The sequence below is a fragment of the Oncorhynchus clarkii genome, chromosome 20 (genome assembly GCF_045791955.1).
Source record: "Oncorhynchus clarkii lewisi isolate Uvic-CL-2024 chromosome 20, UVic_Ocla_1.0, whole genome shotgun sequence".
Classification (NCBI taxonomy): domain Eukaryota; kingdom Metazoa; phylum Chordata; class Actinopteri; order Salmoniformes; family Salmonidae; genus Oncorhynchus; species Oncorhynchus clarkii.
In genome coordinates this window covers 12,550,246-12,567,899 of record NC_092166.1, presented here as the reverse complement: position 1 = coordinate 12,567,899, position 17,654 = coordinate 12,550,246, and the positions used below count along the sequence as shown (strand labels likewise).

Genomic DNA, 17,654 nt, shown 5'->3' with positions numbered 1-17,654 from the left:
TTTTACACTTCTTTGTTCACACCCTCTTAAGCCTTAGCCCCACCCATTCTCTTTAAGGATTCACATGTGAAGCCATGTGCTAAACAGAGTGAGGTAGTGTAGTAAACAACCGAAGATTAAGACTAAAAGTGGTGAAAGTAGTCTACAATAAGGAAAAACTCCAGGTAAAAATACACTTTACAAAATAATGTAAGATCAGTAAAAGTTGTGTAAATCATGTTGGTGGTCAATTAAATAATCAAAATGTTTATGCTTTACATACCAAGTGTTGTCATGGATTCCTTATAGAGACACCACACCGCTGCGTTTGTCACATGAGATGGCAGCAGATTTCCACCAAACGTTTTGTCCCGGGTGGCGTCCTGGTAATACTATTGCGTTATCCTCTGCACAATTATTGATGAAGTTCACAACTTGCTGCAAGTCTTCATGCTTCAGGTGTAACCTATGCTTGCTTGGTCCGGCTCTCTTTTTGATGGGAGGCATTAGACTGTTCTCCTTGTATGACTGGGGGAGGAGAGTCGGGTGTGTTCTGCTATTGCTGAAAGACAAATTATAGATACATATATTTTAGCATTATTAGACTAGGCTTACCCAGACACACTTGTCTAAATTGATGGGTCATGTGAAAGAGCGGCTCTAACCACCCACAAGCCACATCTAGCTAAGTGGATGATTCTCTACCTGTTCACATGTTCATGAAATACAATAGATGGCCGTAATCACCCCTAGACACCTGGCTAAATTGATGGGTTATATAATCATCAGGCTATAACTAGCAATGCAAACGGCTTTCTGAGATTTGATTAATATTACTAAACTCAGCAAAAAAAGAAACGTCCCTTTTTCAGGACGAAGATAATTAATCAAACATAATTCGTAAAAATCCAAATAACTTTACAGATCTTCATTGTAAATGGTTTAAATACTGTTTTCCATGCTTGTTCAATGAACCATAAACAATTAATGAACATGCACCTGTGGAACATTCGTTAGAACACTTAACGGCTTACAGACGGTAGGCAATTAAGATCACAGTTATGAAAACTTAGGACACTAAAGAGGTCTTTATACTGACTCTGAAAAACGCCAAAAGTAAGATGCCCAGGGTCCTGCTAATCTGTGTGAACGTGTCTTAGGCATGCTGCAAGGAGGCATGAGGACTGCAGATGTGACCAGGGCAATAAATTGCAATGAGACGCCTAAGACAGCGCTACAGGGAGACAGGACGGACAGTTGATCGTCCTCGCAGTGGCATACCACGTGTAACAACACCTGCACAGGATCGGTACATCCGAACATCACATCTACGGGACAGGTACAGGATGGCAACAACAACTGCCTGAGTTACACCAGGAATGCACAATCCCTCCATCAGTGCTCAGACTGTCTGCAATAGGCTGAGAGAGGCTGGACTGAGGGCTTGTAGGCCTGTTGTAAGGCAGGTCTTCACCAGACATCACCGGCAACAACGTCGCTTATGGGCACAAACCCATTGTCGCAGGACCAGACAGGACTGGCAAAAAGTGCTCTTCACTGACGAGTCGTGGTTTTGTCTCACCAGGGGTGATGGTCGGATTCACGTTTATCATCGAAACAATGAGCACTACACCAAGACCTGTACTCTGGAGCGGGATCGATTTGGAGGTGGAGGGTCCGTCATGGTCTGGGGCAGTGTGTCACAGCATCATCGGACCGAGCTTGTCGTATTGCAGGCAATCTCAACGCTGTGCGTTACAGGGAAGACATCCTCCTCCCTCATGCGGTACCCTTCCTGCATTCTCATCCTGACATGACCCTCCAGCTTGATAATGCCACCAGCTATATTGCTCGTTCTGTGTGTGATTTCCTGCAAGACAGGAATGTCAGTGTTCAGCCATAGCCAGCGAAGAGCCCAAATCTCAAACCCATTGAGCATGTCTGGGACCTGTTGGATTGGAGGGTGAGGTCTAGGGCCATTCCCCCCAGAAATGTCCGGGAACTTGCAGGTTCCTTGGTGGAAGAGTGAGGTAACATCTCACAGCAAGAACTGGCAAATCTGGTGCAGCACATGAGGAGGAGATGCACTGCCGTACTTAATGCAGCTGGTGGCCACACCAGATACTGACTGTTACCTTTGATTTTGACTCCCCCTTTGTTCAAGGACACATTATTCCATTTATCTTAGTCACATGTCTGTGGAACTTGTTCAGTTTGTCTTGTTGAATCTTGTTATGTTTATACAAATATTTACACGTTAAGTTTGCTGAAAAGAAACGCAGTTGACAGTGAGAGGACGTTTTTTTTTTTTTTTTTTTGATTTGTTTACAAAGATCATACATTTAGTTGGCAAGCTAGCCAGCTAAACATTAGCTAGGTAGTATGCTTTAACTTGCAATGACAAAATTACAAATGTATAATTTCTGAAAATGTAGCTTGACTCTTACAGGTATACATGGATGAATGCTTCACTGACATGGTTGCTTTTAGTTTGAAGATGTAATTTGACGACGGGTGTTTCATACAACAGCCTTCTGTTTTCTCTTTTCGATTGCCTCTGCATTTTCAATCAAACTTCAGAATGTATTCATACTCCGCTTCCAGCGGGCATTCCGCTGATTTCAAAACTCTGTCAACTTCTTCCGTGACAACACTGTCCCCATCACTGTCATCAGAAGACTCTACAATGTCGGGTTAAATTAAAATGTTTTTACTTAAGTCAGGGATTCCTTTTTCAGAGTCAGCATGGCATGATCGTCCTCCATCACAACTTTTTCCAACTAGTCTTTGTCAATACCACCTGTGAAATTTAGGGCAGCAATGTTGCTGAGAGCAGGAGAAACACTTTTGCAATTCTCTATGGCTATATCTTTCAAAAACTCATGGTAGCAAAGATTCTGAGCAGCTTATGTAATAGACAGAAGGTAGCGGGAAGGTTCCTGTCTTTTTTGTTTCTAAACCAACTAGGCTCGTAATTGAACATTTTTATTTGGATTTACAGATTACATAAATGTTTTATTAAGGGACTTGACAGTTCACATGTTCAAGAATGCATTTTTTCAAATGAAATGCCTCTCGTGATGTCTGTCATATGCCCAGCTTTCTGTAACAGGTCACATGTTATCTGGGGGGGGGGGGGGGGGTGGGGTGTGTGGGCTGTAGAGGCTGGAAGGGTTATCGCTGCGATTACAAATCAGTCAGGAACATGCAGACCTTTTTGAGGAAATCTTCCATCCCCTCCAGTGTTTAGATGCTTATGTTCCGCCACCACTTTTTCCAGTGAGCGATTTCAAAATCTTGTTTGGGATTTGTGCCTTTTTAGTCTTTTCAACACACCTGTCCTCAAACACCACTTTCATCAAGACTGTTGGTTGCCATCATTTTTTTCCACTCCGATTGATCCCCTGTTCTCTGTACATCTTATTCTCCCGGGTCTGTCATTGTCTTGCTCTAATCCTGCCCTTGACTCTCTCGTGTAGGTTTATCTTTTTCCTAGACGGAGCCACTTACCAGAGCCTCTGTAGTGCGCTCAGCAGTTGATTTATGAGGCAGTCGATGTTTTTCAAGTATTAGACTATTCCTGCAAATACAAACAGTATCCAGACATTCCTAGTTAGTCTCTAGAAAAAAACACACTACTTGACATTTTGATATTTGTTCGGTCTCCTCAACACAATTTTCTAAAATGGGAGCATTTCTGGGAATGTATCTCCTCAGGGTCACTAGTGTTTACCATCCATACACACATTCTGTCTTCCACAGACAAACCTGTTATTAATCATGGGGGAAAAGTGTTTACCTTACCAAGTCTTGCACCTGTTTTATGATTGTTGTTGGTAGTTAGAGTAGATATGAAGGGACTTTCTATTCATTTTTTTTACTCAGATTTGTTAAACTAAGCAGTCTTTTTGTTTTTTTGGTGCATTGAGACTGTTGAAGAGGGAAGATTTTAGAGACTGAGTCATTGAGTAGGAGGCCAAGAAATTAAAGCTCAGACGCACTGGTAGGATTGTCAAACGTTTGCCTGCTGACAGTACTTAGCACCTCTGACTGCCGACACTGTTCAATCTCTTTTGTGTTCACACAGCAAAGACCTTAGAAGTAGTCAGCCAATCAACTTGTTAAAATACTCCAAGCCAGAAGGTGGCAGTAGTGTTGTTTGGCAATGCATATCTGTGCGTATTGCTTATGGCCTAGATTTCAAGCTATCTGTGCTAATGTTGCTATTTTGTAGAAACCCTTGTTGATACAGTACTAGCCAGATGGTAACAGCTACAATGCCATCAGAAAATATTCATACCCCTTGACTTATTCCAGATTTTGTTGTTACAGCCAGAATTCAAGATTGATTAAATATTCCCATCTACACACAATACGTCTTGTGTATGTATGTCTGTGTCAGCTTTGCACATCTTCCTTTCAGATTTTCTCAAGCTCTGTTAAATTAGATGCTGTTCACTGCCACTCCCCAATCCTAACATTTTTTTTTTTTTATGTTTATTTTATATTTAACCTTTTATTTAACTAGGCAAGTCAGTTATGAACAAATTCTTATTTCCAATGACGGCCTACCGGGGAACAGTTTTTAACTTCTTATGGCTTGGGGGCAGTATTTCGACGTCTGGATGAGAAGCGTGCCCAAAGTAAACTGCTTGTTTCTTCAGGCCCAGCAGCTAGGATATGCATATAATTGCTAAATTACGATAGAAAACACTAACATTTCTAAAACTGTTAAAATATTGTCTGAGTGTAACAGAACTGATATGGCAGGTGAAAACCTGAGGAAAATTCATCCAGGAAGTGAGATTTTTTGATCTGGGTATTTTCAATTGAATGCCTATAGAGTATCTAATGGGTTAGGACCCAGATTGCCATTCCTATGGCTTCCGCTAGATGTCAACAGTCTTTAGACATTTGTTTCAGGCTTGTTTTCTGAAAAATGAAGAATGAGACCTTTGTCAGTGGACTGAGGAAGAATGCAGAGCTGGTTTGTGCGCATGACCGATATTCGCACCGTTGTTTTTCCTTTCTATTGAATACGCTATTGTCCGGTTGAAATATTATTGATTATTTAGACAATTGACAACCTGAAGATTAATTCTAAGCATTGTTTGATATGTTTCGACAAACTTTACCGGTACTATTAGGATGTATTCGTCTGCACGTTTTGACCTCCTTGGAGCCTTGGAGCCAAACAGAGTTTTTGGGATATAAAGAGGGACTTTATCGAACAAAAGGAACATTTATTGTGTAGCTGGGACTTGTGACTGTAACCATATGAAGATCTTCAAAGGTAAGTGATTAATTTTATCGCTATTTCTGTCTTTTGTAATTCCTTTACTTGGTTGTAAAATGTTTATGCCAATTCAGTGTTGCTTTAGCTGTATGCTTGGGGTCATTGTCCCGTTGGAATGTAAATCCCCCCCCCCCAGTCGAAGGTCGCTTGCACTCTGGTTCTCATCAAGGATTTGCCTGTATTTGGCACCATTCATTGTTTCCTCTATCCTTACCAGTCTCCCAGTCCCTGCTGCTAAATAGCATCCCCATAGCAGGACGCTGCCACCACCATTCTTCACGGTAGAGAGGGTGTTAGACAGGTGATGAGCTGTGCCTGGTTTTCTCCAGGCATAGCACTTTGCATTCAGGCCAAATAGTAGAATGTTTCTCATCAGACCACACAATCTTTTGCCTCATTATTTCAGTCTTTCATGTGCCTTTTTACAAATTCTAGGCATGCTGTCATGTGCCTTTTTCACAGGAGTGGTTTCCATCTGGCCACTTTCCCATAAAGCCCAGATTGGTGAAGTGCTGTAAAGACTGTCCTTCTGGCTGGTTCTCCCATCTCATCCAAGGAACTCTGTAGTTCTGTCAGAATGGTCATTGGGTTCTTGGTCACCTCCCTGACCAAGGTTCTTCTTGCCTGGTTACTCATTTTGCATAGAGCTGGCCGTCCGACCAGAGTCTGGGTAGTTCCATATTTTTTTCAATTTCCCAAACGATGGAGACCACTGTGGTGTTGGAAACTTTCAACACTCTAGAAATAGTGTTTTATTCATTTATTTTACCCCTTCCCCAGATATACCTCATCACGATTCTCTCTCGGAGATCTACGGACAGTTCCCTGGACTTCATGGTACAGTTTCTGCTCTGACATGCACTGTCAACTGTGGGACCTTACACTGAGTATACAAAACAAATCTTCTATTTCCATGACAGACTGACCAGGTGAAAGCTATGATCCCTTATTGATGTCACTTGTTAAATCAGTGTAGATGAAGAGGAGATGGGTTAAATAAGGATTTTTAAACCTTGAGACAAGGATTGTGTATGTGTGCCATTCAGGCGGTGAATGGACAAGACAAAATATTTAAGTGCCTTTTGAACGGGTTATGGTAGTAGCTGCCAGGAGCCCACGTTTGTGTCAAGAACTGCAATGCTGCTGGGTTTTCCACGCTGTATCAATAATGGTCCACCACCCAAAAGACATCCTGCCAACTTGACAACTGTGGGGAACCTGGAAAGGGGGTGCAACTCCATATTAGAAAGGTGTTCCTAATGTTTGGTATATTCAGTGTACACACTAAACACACACATGCATAATTGACGCCACACACGGTCACACTTCACATAGGCTCCTGCTACTCTGTTTATCTATCCTGATTGCTTAGTCACTTTCACCCATACCTACATTTGACATTTGAGTCATTTAGCAGAAGCTCTTATGCAGAGCGACTTACAGAAGCAGATAGGGTTTAGTGCCTTGCCCAAGGGCACATCGATTTATTATTATTTTTTGTATTTTTTTTATTTTCCCCCCCCCCCACCAAGTCCGCTCAGGGACTCGAACCAGCGACTTTTTAGTTACTAGCCCAACGTTCTTAAGCGCTATGCTACCTGCCGCAATGTACATATTACCTCATACCCCTGCACATTGACTCTGTACCGATACTCCTTGTGTACAGTCGTGGCCAAAGGTTTTGAGAATGACACAAATATACATTTTCACAAAGTCTGCTGCCTCAGTGTCTTTAGATATTTTTGTCAGATGTTACTATGGAATACTGAAATATAATTACAAGCATTTCATAAGTGTCAAAGGCTTTTATTGACAATTACATGAAGTTGATGCAGAGAGTCCATATTTGCAGTGTTGACCCTTATTTTTCAAGACCTCTGCAATCCGCACTGGCATGCTGTCAATTAACTTCTGGGCCACATCCTGACTGATGGCAGCCCATTCTTGTATAATCAATGCTTGGAGATTGTCAGAATTTGTGGGTTTTTGTTTGTCCACCCGCCTCTTGAGGACTGGCCACAAGTTCTCAATGGGATTAAGGTCTGGTGAGTTTCTTGGCCATGGACTCAAAATATCGATGTTTTGTTCCCCGAGCCACTTGCCTTATGGCATAGTGCTCCATCATGCTGGAAAATACATTGTTCATCACCAAACTGTTCCTGGATGGTTGGGAGAAGTTACTCTCGGAGGATGTGTTGGTACCATTCTTTATTCATGGCTGTGTTCTTAGGCAAAATTGTGAGTGAGCCCATTCCCTTGGCTGAGAAGCAACCCCACACATGAATGGTCTCAGGATACTTTACTGTTGGCATGACACAGGACTGATGGTAGCACTCACCTGGTCTTCTCCGGACAAGCTTTTTTCCGGATGCCCCAAACAATAGGAAAGGGGATTCATCAGAGAAAATGACTTTACCCCAGTCCTCAGCAGTCCAATCCATGTACCTTTTGCAGAATATCAGTCTGTCCCTGATGTTTTTCCTGAAGAGAAGTGGCTTCTTTGCTGCCCTTCTTGACACCAGGCCATCCTCAAAGTCTTTGCCTCACTGTGTGTGCAGATGTGCTCACACTTGCCTGCTGCCATTCCTGAACAAGCTCTGTACTGGTGGTGCCCCGATCCCGCCGCTGAATCAACTTTAGGAGACGGCCCTGGCGCTTGCTGGACTTTCTTGGGCACCCTGAAGCCGCCTTCTCAATAATTGAACCGCTCTCCATGAAGTTCTTGTTGATCCGATAAATGGTTGATTTAGGTGCAATCTTACTGGCAGCAATATCCTTGCCTGTGAAGCCCTTTTTCTTTTGTGGCAGGGCTGAAATGCAGTGGAATTTTTTGGGGGGATTCAGTTCATTTGCATGGCAAAAAGAGACTTTGCAATTAATTGCATTTCATCTGATCACTCTTCATAACATTCTGGAGTATATGCAAATTGCCATCATACAAACAGGCAGCAGACTTTGTGAAAATGAATGTGTCATTCTCAACTTTTGGCCACGACTGTAGAGTCTCGTTATTTTATTGTTACTATTTCCTTTTTATTTTTGCAAATTTTTGGGGGGTTCTTTTTAGCTCTGCGTTGTTGGGAAAGTGCTCGTAAGTAAGCCTTTCACAGGACATTCTACACCAGTTATATTCAGAGCATGTAACATACAATTTGATTAGATTTGAAAACGCAAAACCCTGTATGGGATTATTGCTGGAAAGGACATAAGCTCATTTATTGTACTGTCAGAAGATGGCAGAGTGTGTAGAACAGAGACAAAAGGGAAAAACACATCTGAACCGCACCCACAAAGAATTTCAGGATAACGACGAGGTGAGGCTGCTATTATTTTATTTTTGGAATTCAGTCAGGATTAGTCTCCTGGTATAATATGAACACATAAGACATGGACATTTTTTGAAATGAGGAGATGTGTGCTAAAATTGCTAACTTTTCTCCACTCAATGACATAATGTGTGAAATTGCAGAGATTGTGCTTTTAAACTGCACATTTCTCTCCGTCAACAAGTGGTGTCGCATGGGCTGTGAGATGAGGGTTTGTTACTACGCCAATCATTTAAAAAAATATATATTTTATCTTTATTTAACTAGGCAAGTCAGTTAAGAAAAAAATATTATTTACAATGACTGCCTAGGAACAGTGGGTTGACTGCTTTGTTCAGGACCAGAACAACAGATTCTTAGCTTGTCTGCTCGGCAACCTTTGGGTTACTGGCCCAGCACTAACCACTAGGCTACCTGCCGCCCCAATGACTGACTATATATCCATCCGGACCTTTGCCACCTAGGAAATTTGTGCGTCTCGACCATCTAAAATAGTACTTGGGTACCACTGCTGTAAACCTACAACTCATACACTACATGGTCAAAAGTATCTGGACACCCCTTCAAATTAGTTGCTTTGGCTATTTCTTTATTTTTATTTTTATTTTATTTTTTTTAATTTTACCCCTTTTTCTCCCCAATTTCGTAGTATCCAATTGTTGTAGTAGCTACTATCTTGTCTCATCGCTACAACTCCCGTACGGGCTCGGGAGAGACGAAGGTTGAAAGTCATGCGTCCTCCGATACACAACCAACCAAGCCGCTGCTTCTTTAACACAGCGCACATCCAACCCGGAAGCCAGCCGCACCAATGCGCCGGAGGAAACACCGTGCACCTGGCCACCTTGGCTAGCGTACACTGCGCCCAGCCCGCCACAGGAGTCGCTGGTGCGCGATGAGACAAGGACACCCCTACCGACCAAGCCCTCCCTAACCCGGGCGACGCTAGGCCAATTGTGCGTCGCCCCACGGACCTCCCGGTCGCGTGCTTTGGCTATTTCAACCACACCTGTTACTGACAGGTGTGTAAAATCTGCACACACCCATGCAATCTCCATAGACAAACATTGGCAGTAGAATGGCCCGTACTGAAGGACTCTGTGACTTTCAATGTGGCACCGTCATAGGATGCCACCTTTCCAACAAGTCAGTTCGTGCACCAGTCAACTGTAATTGCTGTTATTGTGAAGTGGAATCGTCTAAGAGCAACAATGGCTCATCCGCAAAGTGTTAGGCCACACAAGCTCACAGAACGAGACCGCCGAGTTGTTAAGCGTGTAGCGTTTAAAAATCGTCTGTCCTCGGTTGCAACACTCCCTACCAAGTTCCAAACTGCCTCTGGAAGCAACTTCAGCACAATATCTGTTCATCTGGAGCTTCATGAAAGGGGTTTCCATGGCCAAGCAGCCGCACACAAGCCTAAGATCACCATGCGCATGTGTCGGCTGGAGTGGTGTAAAGCTCGCCGCCATTGAACTCTGGAGCAGTGAAAACTCCTTCTCTGGAGGGATGAATCATCATCTGGCATTCCGACGGACAAATCTGGGTTTAGCGCATGCCAGGAGAACGCAAGCTGCCCGACTGCATAGTGCCAACTGTAAAGTTTGGTGGAGGAGGAATAATGGTCTGGGGCTGTTTTTCATGTTTTGGGCTAGACCCCTTAGTTCCAGTGAAGGCAAATCTTAATGCTACAGCATACAGTGACATTCTAGACGATTCTGTGCTTCCAACTTTGTGGAAACAGTTTGGGGAAGGATGTTTCCTGTTTCAGCATGACAATGCCCCTGTGCACAAAGTGAGGTCCTTACAGAAATGGTTTGTTGATCGGTGTGGAAGAACTTGACTGGCCTGCACAGAGCCCTGACCTCAACCCTATCGAACACTTTTGGGATGAATGGAACGCCATCTGCAAGCCAAGCTTAATCGCCCAACATCAGTGCCTGACCTCACTAATGCTCTTGTGGTTGAATGGAAGCATGTCTCCGCAGCAATGTTCCAACATCTAGTGGAAAGACTTCCCAGAAGAGTGGAGGCTGTTATAGCTGCAAAGGGGGGATCAACTCCATATTAATGCCCATGATTTTGGAATGAATGTTCGACGAGCAGGTGTAGATCATTGTATTGTAAATCATTCCTAGCCTCCTATGCCTCCCTACATTCTGTCCCTAACACTTAAAACAAAAAACTGAAACTAAATAAAAAAAATAAAAAAATGTTTTAACTGAAACTGAATATAAACAAGTGAATCAAGTCTGAAAACGAACTGAAACTGAATATCAAATAAAAATCTGAAAACAAATAGAAAATCACAACTATAATAACCTTGGACCCAAAAGTTTGGTCTGCTTTTTGCCATGGAAATAGTTTTGCAATACACACAATGAGTACGTACACTTGTGGATGCTGGGGCTGTGGAAGAGGAATTGATGAGCCTTTGTTAGGCATTGAAAAATGGTAACCTGGTAAACCAAGGTCAACACTGGTGGAACTGAGGTAGTTTGGCCAGATCTGAGGCCCTTGTCTGGATGAGAAATCTTAAACGTACTCCCATTCTCTCTCCCTGCTATGCAAACAATTACCTTTCCAATTAAGGGCTGTTTTAACAGGTGCCAGCGTCAGGGCACAGCCTCGTGCACACACTTCAATCTAATAATCTAGACTAATTTAACCAAAAACCTGCCGTGAGAGAAGGGAAACAGCCATTTCCTCACTGCCATCGCCCAACAAGCCATACACACTCCTGCTCACCCCAGTGTGTGCGTCCGCGTGTATGTGCACACACATTCATCTGTGTGTAAGTATGGTTGACTCAGGTTTAGTATGGCGTGTGAGCGAGTAGGACAGGATCAATCTGCAGCTTCCTGTTTTATCTTTTCAAACAGACCATCAGTTGAGTTTCTCCTGACTGACTGGTCCAAGGGTCACAGCGCAGGGGAAATCACTTCCTGTCCCCCAGGGGCCTGTTCAGAGACTGTTCTCTGGCTTCTGAGTGATAGAACTTAATTCAATAATTCAAATCTAATCTGATGTTTATAGGCCTAGTAGCTTCATTGGAAATGATCTGTGTGCATTGAAAAGCAGTGCTGTTACCTGCTAATTAGCTGTCCTCTTGGATGTATCTTTCTGAACTTTCTCTTATTACTCATTTGTCTGACTCCTACGTCATACGTGACACTCTTGGCTGTACGGTGTATTTGAGTCGGCTCCGTCCCTGCTCTCCACAATAAAAAGCATTACTTACAGCTTCTGCAGCGCTTCCTGCTAAACAGATCCCCAAACACAAGCAGTATGTTGACAGGAGAGATTAGGTTTTCCTGCCACGGCTTGCCGAGGAGGCGGAGGCCCCTGGTTGAAAACACGCTGCTCAAAGCCACCCAACTGCCTCTCTCATTGCCACCCCCCCCCCCCCCCCCCTCCCAATATCAAAGGCGGCAGGGCAGGACTATTTGAACAGGTGATTCTCATTTACATCTGCTGACCCCTTTGTGCCAGGTAGTCAGTCAGTCAGGCAAGCAGTCAGGCAAGTGTCAGCCAGTGTTTGTGTCAGAAAGCTACTGTAATTTGTGTGGGACATCACGCCTGATGATGCCTGATGAGGGATGTCGACATACAGAGGACTAGGGCTAGCCGTAGCTACTTGGCTAACGTTTTAAAATATTTTTGTGGATTTGGAAGGTATCATTTTTTTTTTTTTAAATGTACTAATCAGATTTGAATGTTCATTTTCTGGCTTTAGATGTGCCTTGAGTGAAGTATGTTTTGGCATTCTAGAGCATATGAAGTCAGACAATGAGCCGTCAGCCTTACGAGGATTAACACGCTTGAATGACTTACAAACAAACTCCGTGGAGATCGTAAGAATGTAGCCCTCGTTGTCCTCCGGGACACTCCTCAGTAGCTCAGTCATATGCTTGAAGTGTGAGAAAACGGTGTTTACTGTAGCTCGTCCAGTAGGGCAGCATTGGTGTCCGCTACGTGGCTGGCTTTCTTTTTGTAATCCATGATACTTAGCCGTGCCACATACGCCTCGTGTCCAACCCGCTGAAGTGTTCCTCCACTTTGTCCCTAAAGGGATGTCTCGCCACCTTGATCAATGTGCGTAGGTTGTATTTGTGCTGTGTAACCATACTATTGTCCCTGCTCATCTTGCCCTGTTTATAAGCAGCATGTCTCCTTCAGTTTCCCGACAAGGCTGCCATCAATCCACATTTTTTTGATTTGGGAGAGAAAAAATTGAAAGATGCCATTGATATCACATCCTATGTCTTATTTTTTTATGAATCCAGTAACTGAGTTGGAGTATTCATTGATGTTCCAACCAGAAAGCACTCCCAGGAATCCCAGTTCCACAATAGATGTTTGTTTTGTTCGATAAAATCCATAATTTATGTCCAAACACCTCCTTTCTGTTTGCGCGTTTAGCCCAGTAATCCAAATGCACAGTGCGCTAGCAATTAGTTCAGACGAAACATGTCAAACGATATATAGAATCAATCTTTATTGAAGATGTATGTTAAAAACATCCTAATGTTTCAACTGGACAATTCCTTTGTCTTTAGAAATGAAAAGGAACGCAGCTAGCTCTCACGGTTCCCAAAGAAGTTAAGGTCCCCCACGATAATGAAATCTGCCAATGAAGATCTTTGATTAGCATTTTTGGTGTCAGTTTGGGTCTCGATGTACACATCTGTGGGAATAATCCCTGAGCCCCCCCTACGGTAGGTAAAAAGGGTGACATTTAATGACCAAGATTGGCCTTCCTCCATGTTACCCCCAAGGCTCAGAGCCATTCTCCCAATCAATGTAGGGAGACAGTTTGGAGGTGGGCCTCTCTGGGTGACGTGACCTGTGGTTTTATGTCAATGTTATTGAAGATAATCTCTTTGTTTAAATCTCTGTCTACCTCATACTTAGAAGTACTCCTTTTTTACCCCCAAAATGATAAATTGAATGAAAATTGTTACTTTCAATGCCTCCTGAAACTCACAATCTCCTCTTCTCCCTCTCTCTTAGCATGGTACAGAGGGCTTCTGGAAGTCAGTGGCCCGTTACGTCCCGAAGAAGCCCACAGAGATGCGCATCCTCAACCCCTACTTCATCCAGGAGGCTGCCTTCCAGTTCATCGGCCTGCCACTCAACAACGGCCTCATGGGGAAAGGGGTGAGTGACACTCAGACAGAAACCCGCTCTAGTTGGATAGAAATATAAATGTATCTAACAATTTCTGCATTGGAATGTTCTGAGATGAACCATCAGAATGTTGGCAGAACCCATCTACGGTGCTATGTAGACGTTTGAGGAAAGTATGATGTCCGTCACCTGGTTTATGGTGGATAAACTCGGTTTGCAGTCTACATGCAAACACATATGCAGACATGCATTCATGCAAGCAGTACCTGGGGAGGCAGTTAGCCTGGCGGTTAGGAGCGTTGGGCCAGTAACCGAAAGGTTGCTGGATCAAATCCCTGAGCTGACGAGGTAAAAATCTGTCGTTCTGCCCCTGAGCAAGGCAGTTAACCCACTGTTCCCCGGGCGCCGAAGGCGAGGATGTTGATTAAGGGAGCCCCCCGCACCTCTCTGATTCAGAGGGGTTGGGTTAAATGCGGAAGACACATTCAGTTGAATGCATTCAGTTGTACAACTGACTAGGTATCCCCCTTTCCCTACAAGAGTGCATAGACTCTTACTCACACCCATGTATATTAAGTTCAAGAATACACACACAGGCACACCCTGACAATCCTTCTTTCAAACATTCACACACTCTCACACACATGCTACAAAATGGTACACAACCCATATGCAGCCCGGGAGTTGATGACCGACTGCACGGTCATAACCAAAGTGTGTTTGACACACTTCAGGCCCCAAACTCAAACCTCGCTGCCAATAGAACCCCTGTTCCTATGACAACCGCTGCAAGGCAGCACCTTGCCATGCCATCACAGGAAATTAAATTGTTATAACAACTCTGCAAACATCTCTCTAGATCAAGGGTCCGGAACCCAAGTGACAAGAGACATTTCTTCAAATGATTACAAATACCTTGTGCTCTAGTAGCTGCATTGAATGAACCTCATGATTCAGAGAGCGAGACAGAGACATTGGGCACCTGACCGCATTTCAAACTAAAGGAAACAGAATTGTGTTGAATAGTTTGTCATGGAGCCACAAAGGGGTAACTAAAGAGCCACATAAGGCTCCAGAGCCACACGTTGCAGACCCCTGCTCTCGATGAAAAGGAGAGATTTATGGAGGTAAAATTAAGCTTTGGGCGTATTACCTCATTAACCCCCTCAAAACCAAAATGAGGAGTTATCAGATGAGACTTTAGATTCTGGACTGCCACAGGCTCTGCTGCTTTTCTTCTCTCCTTGGCACGTAACTAATCAATCAAACGCATTGATTGGCTTCATGAGGCCACTTACCTGATTTACCAGGACTATGGCTGTTTGATCAAAGGGAATAGGTTAGATAAAGACCAGCAGATGCTGTCACCCCTCCTGGACTGGAACTATGCAGCAGACTAGCTTGAGAGGCTGATGAAGTTCTACATAGGAGTGCAGGGGGTAGGGAACATGCTTCAACAGGCATTAGAAGGATGGGAAGGGGTACAAGGAGTGTGTACAGCCTTCTACCCTGAAGGGGTGACCACCAGGACACCCCTGGCCGAACTTTGGTGTACAGGAGGAACATGTGTGGAACATGTGAGTTGCCCTGGTGTTGGGGGGACTTGTCTCATATATAATACTGATCAAGACGGGATACAGCCTGACACATCCTTCCCCTAAAATGCCCGCCTTTCCCCTGATTAGTGCGGTGTGTTTGTATGATATGTGTGTTTGCAGGTTCACGCAGCAGGGGGGGGGCTTAAGCTACACCCACCCTTAGGGCTTGAAAATCAAGGTAATGGTTTAGAGCCCCCCCATCTCCTCCCCATTAGGCCCTAGGGTTTGAGGAAGTGGAGGTCTGCCCTCTCAAACCGCTGTGTCATTGTGCGGGTGCGTCTGTTTAAGCAAGTTGTTAATCACTCTCAGCTCAGGACGAGTTAACAACTCCGGCCCAGGACGAAGCCATGAACACGAGGAAAGGTGGGGTGGTGCATACCGGTCATAGACTAGGGCCAAGATAGTGGCAGTAAAGAAACATGACGTTAATATAGACATTTTCAATGCTTGCTTTTACTACATACCACTGTTAGAGGAAAGGGTGTTGGCTTGTTTACACTCTCATCTCCCCTAATAATAATGTTGTGTTACTATAATGCACCCCAACATAAGATACAATATACAGGTAAACGCCAAAATAAAGGAAACACCAACATAGTGTCTGAATAGGGCGTTGGGCCATCACGAGCCTGAAAACCTTCAAAGCGCCTTGGCATAGATTCTACCAGTGTCTGGAACTCTATCGACGGGGTGTGACACTTTTCTTCCTTGAGAAATTCCATAATTTGGTGTTTTGTTGGAAAATGCTGTCTCAGGCGCCCCTCCAGAATTTTCCATTTTCCCGTGTTCAAATTGGGTTGAGGTTTGGTGAATGAAAGGCGCTGCATGGTCAATCCCGACGTCTGCATTGGCCGTACAGCATTTGGCCTCTACATGCCTCCGGAGGCACCGGACTTGTTACAGGACTTGTAACAAAGCACTGATAGACAAGGACAGTCACACAAATAATGGTAGCAAAAATCATGGGCGACTGAGTGTTTTTATACGTGACCCTTAGCATGATGGGATGTAAATTGCTTAATTAACTCAGGAACCAGACCTGTGTGGAAGCACCTGTTTTTAATATACTTTGTATCCCTCATTTCCTTAAGACTTTCCTTTATTTTGGCAGCTGTCTGTACGACACACTATAAAGAAGTGACATGGCCTTTTCGTGCTTTTCCCTCTTCAGAACATTCCAACCCTGGGTACGGTCGCCATAACGATGGCCCTGCATAACTGTGACGAGGTGGCGGTGGCCGGCTTCGGCTACGACATGAACACGCCCCACGCGCCCTTGCACTACTACGAGACGGTCAAGATGTCCGCCATCAAAGAGGTGCCTGTTTTTTGTTGCATTCAAATCCACTGGAAATGGGTCTTAGAGTGGTGTTTCCTCTCCTTGTCTACATGTGTCAAAGAACTAGAAAAGTGAAAATGCATTCTCAGTAGACAAACCCACCATATTGTTTTCAGGAAAGTGCAGATTAGAGAGACTATATTGGCTCCCCCCTAGACCTATTAGGCTAATATTGGCTCCCCCCTGTGCCTTTTTTGATTGGCTCTCTCATCCCCCTCCTCCCTTCCAACTAGGACCAAATAAATGACCCCAAGATGGAGCCTTTTAATCCTCCACTCCTGACTGCCTCTGTGTTCTATTATGCCAGATGTCACAGAGGGCAGCTGACGTATGAACTCAGAATGATAACTTTTGTCTGAACTCCCAATAAACTATTTTCATGTAATCAATGGAAACCTCATCTAGTAGGTCTATCGCCATTGGAACACTGAAAGACTTCCGCTCCCTCATGTCATGTCCTTCCACTGGTGGTAATATGCTGAGGTCACCTCAGGGGGTGTGAGATGCAGTAGTATCCTTACTCACTGTCGGACTTGAACCAGTCCCCTCATAAAACAGGGCTACTCGGCTTAAGCTCAGGATGGATCCAGGTGCTTCAACTTTCTGTATGTCGGTGTGAAGGGACCGAATAGGAGTGACTGTAGAATGCCACACTGTTCAGTATGTCTGTACACACCATTCGTATGTGTTCTGTAGATGCCAGCATGTCAAAGAGAGGAGGTTGTTATCCTCGTCATCCTCTCTCTGACCTAGCTCGTCATCCCAGACCGCGAGGCCTGAAGACACACACACACCCTGGTGTTACTGCTCACATGGCACTCCCGGCCCTGCTCCCTGTAGTAAAGCAGTGAAACCCTAGCCATGGATCCGTGTGGTTCTGTATATGAGTGTGATCCGTCACAGAGTCAGGGCCAGGCCAATCCAGACAGGCCAGTGGCTCTCAGGAGAGGCTCGGCCCCACAGCCAGGACCCAGGCAGGGCTCTGG

The 17,654-nt window shown here is 44.3% G+C and overlaps 1 protein-coding gene across 3 annotated transcripts in view; it reads left to right on the top strand.

Annotated features, from left to right (window-relative positions):
* The window catches only part of LOC139375919 (CMP-N-acetylneuraminate-beta-1,4-galactoside alpha-2,3-sialyltransferase-like), a 77,749-nt gene that overhangs the window by 55,315 nt on the left and 4,780 nt on the right, over positions 1-17,654 (top strand). For all 3 annotated transcript variants that reach the window (XM_071117882.1, XM_071117883.1, XM_071117884.1), the window contains 2 exons: positions 13,615-13,761; positions 16,501-16,647. In XM_071117882.1, coding sequence (XP_070973983.1) covers positions 13,615-13,761; positions 16,501-16,647 — 294 coding nt within the window. The remainder of the gene's footprint in view (positions 1-13,614; positions 13,762-16,500; positions 16,648-17,654) is intronic.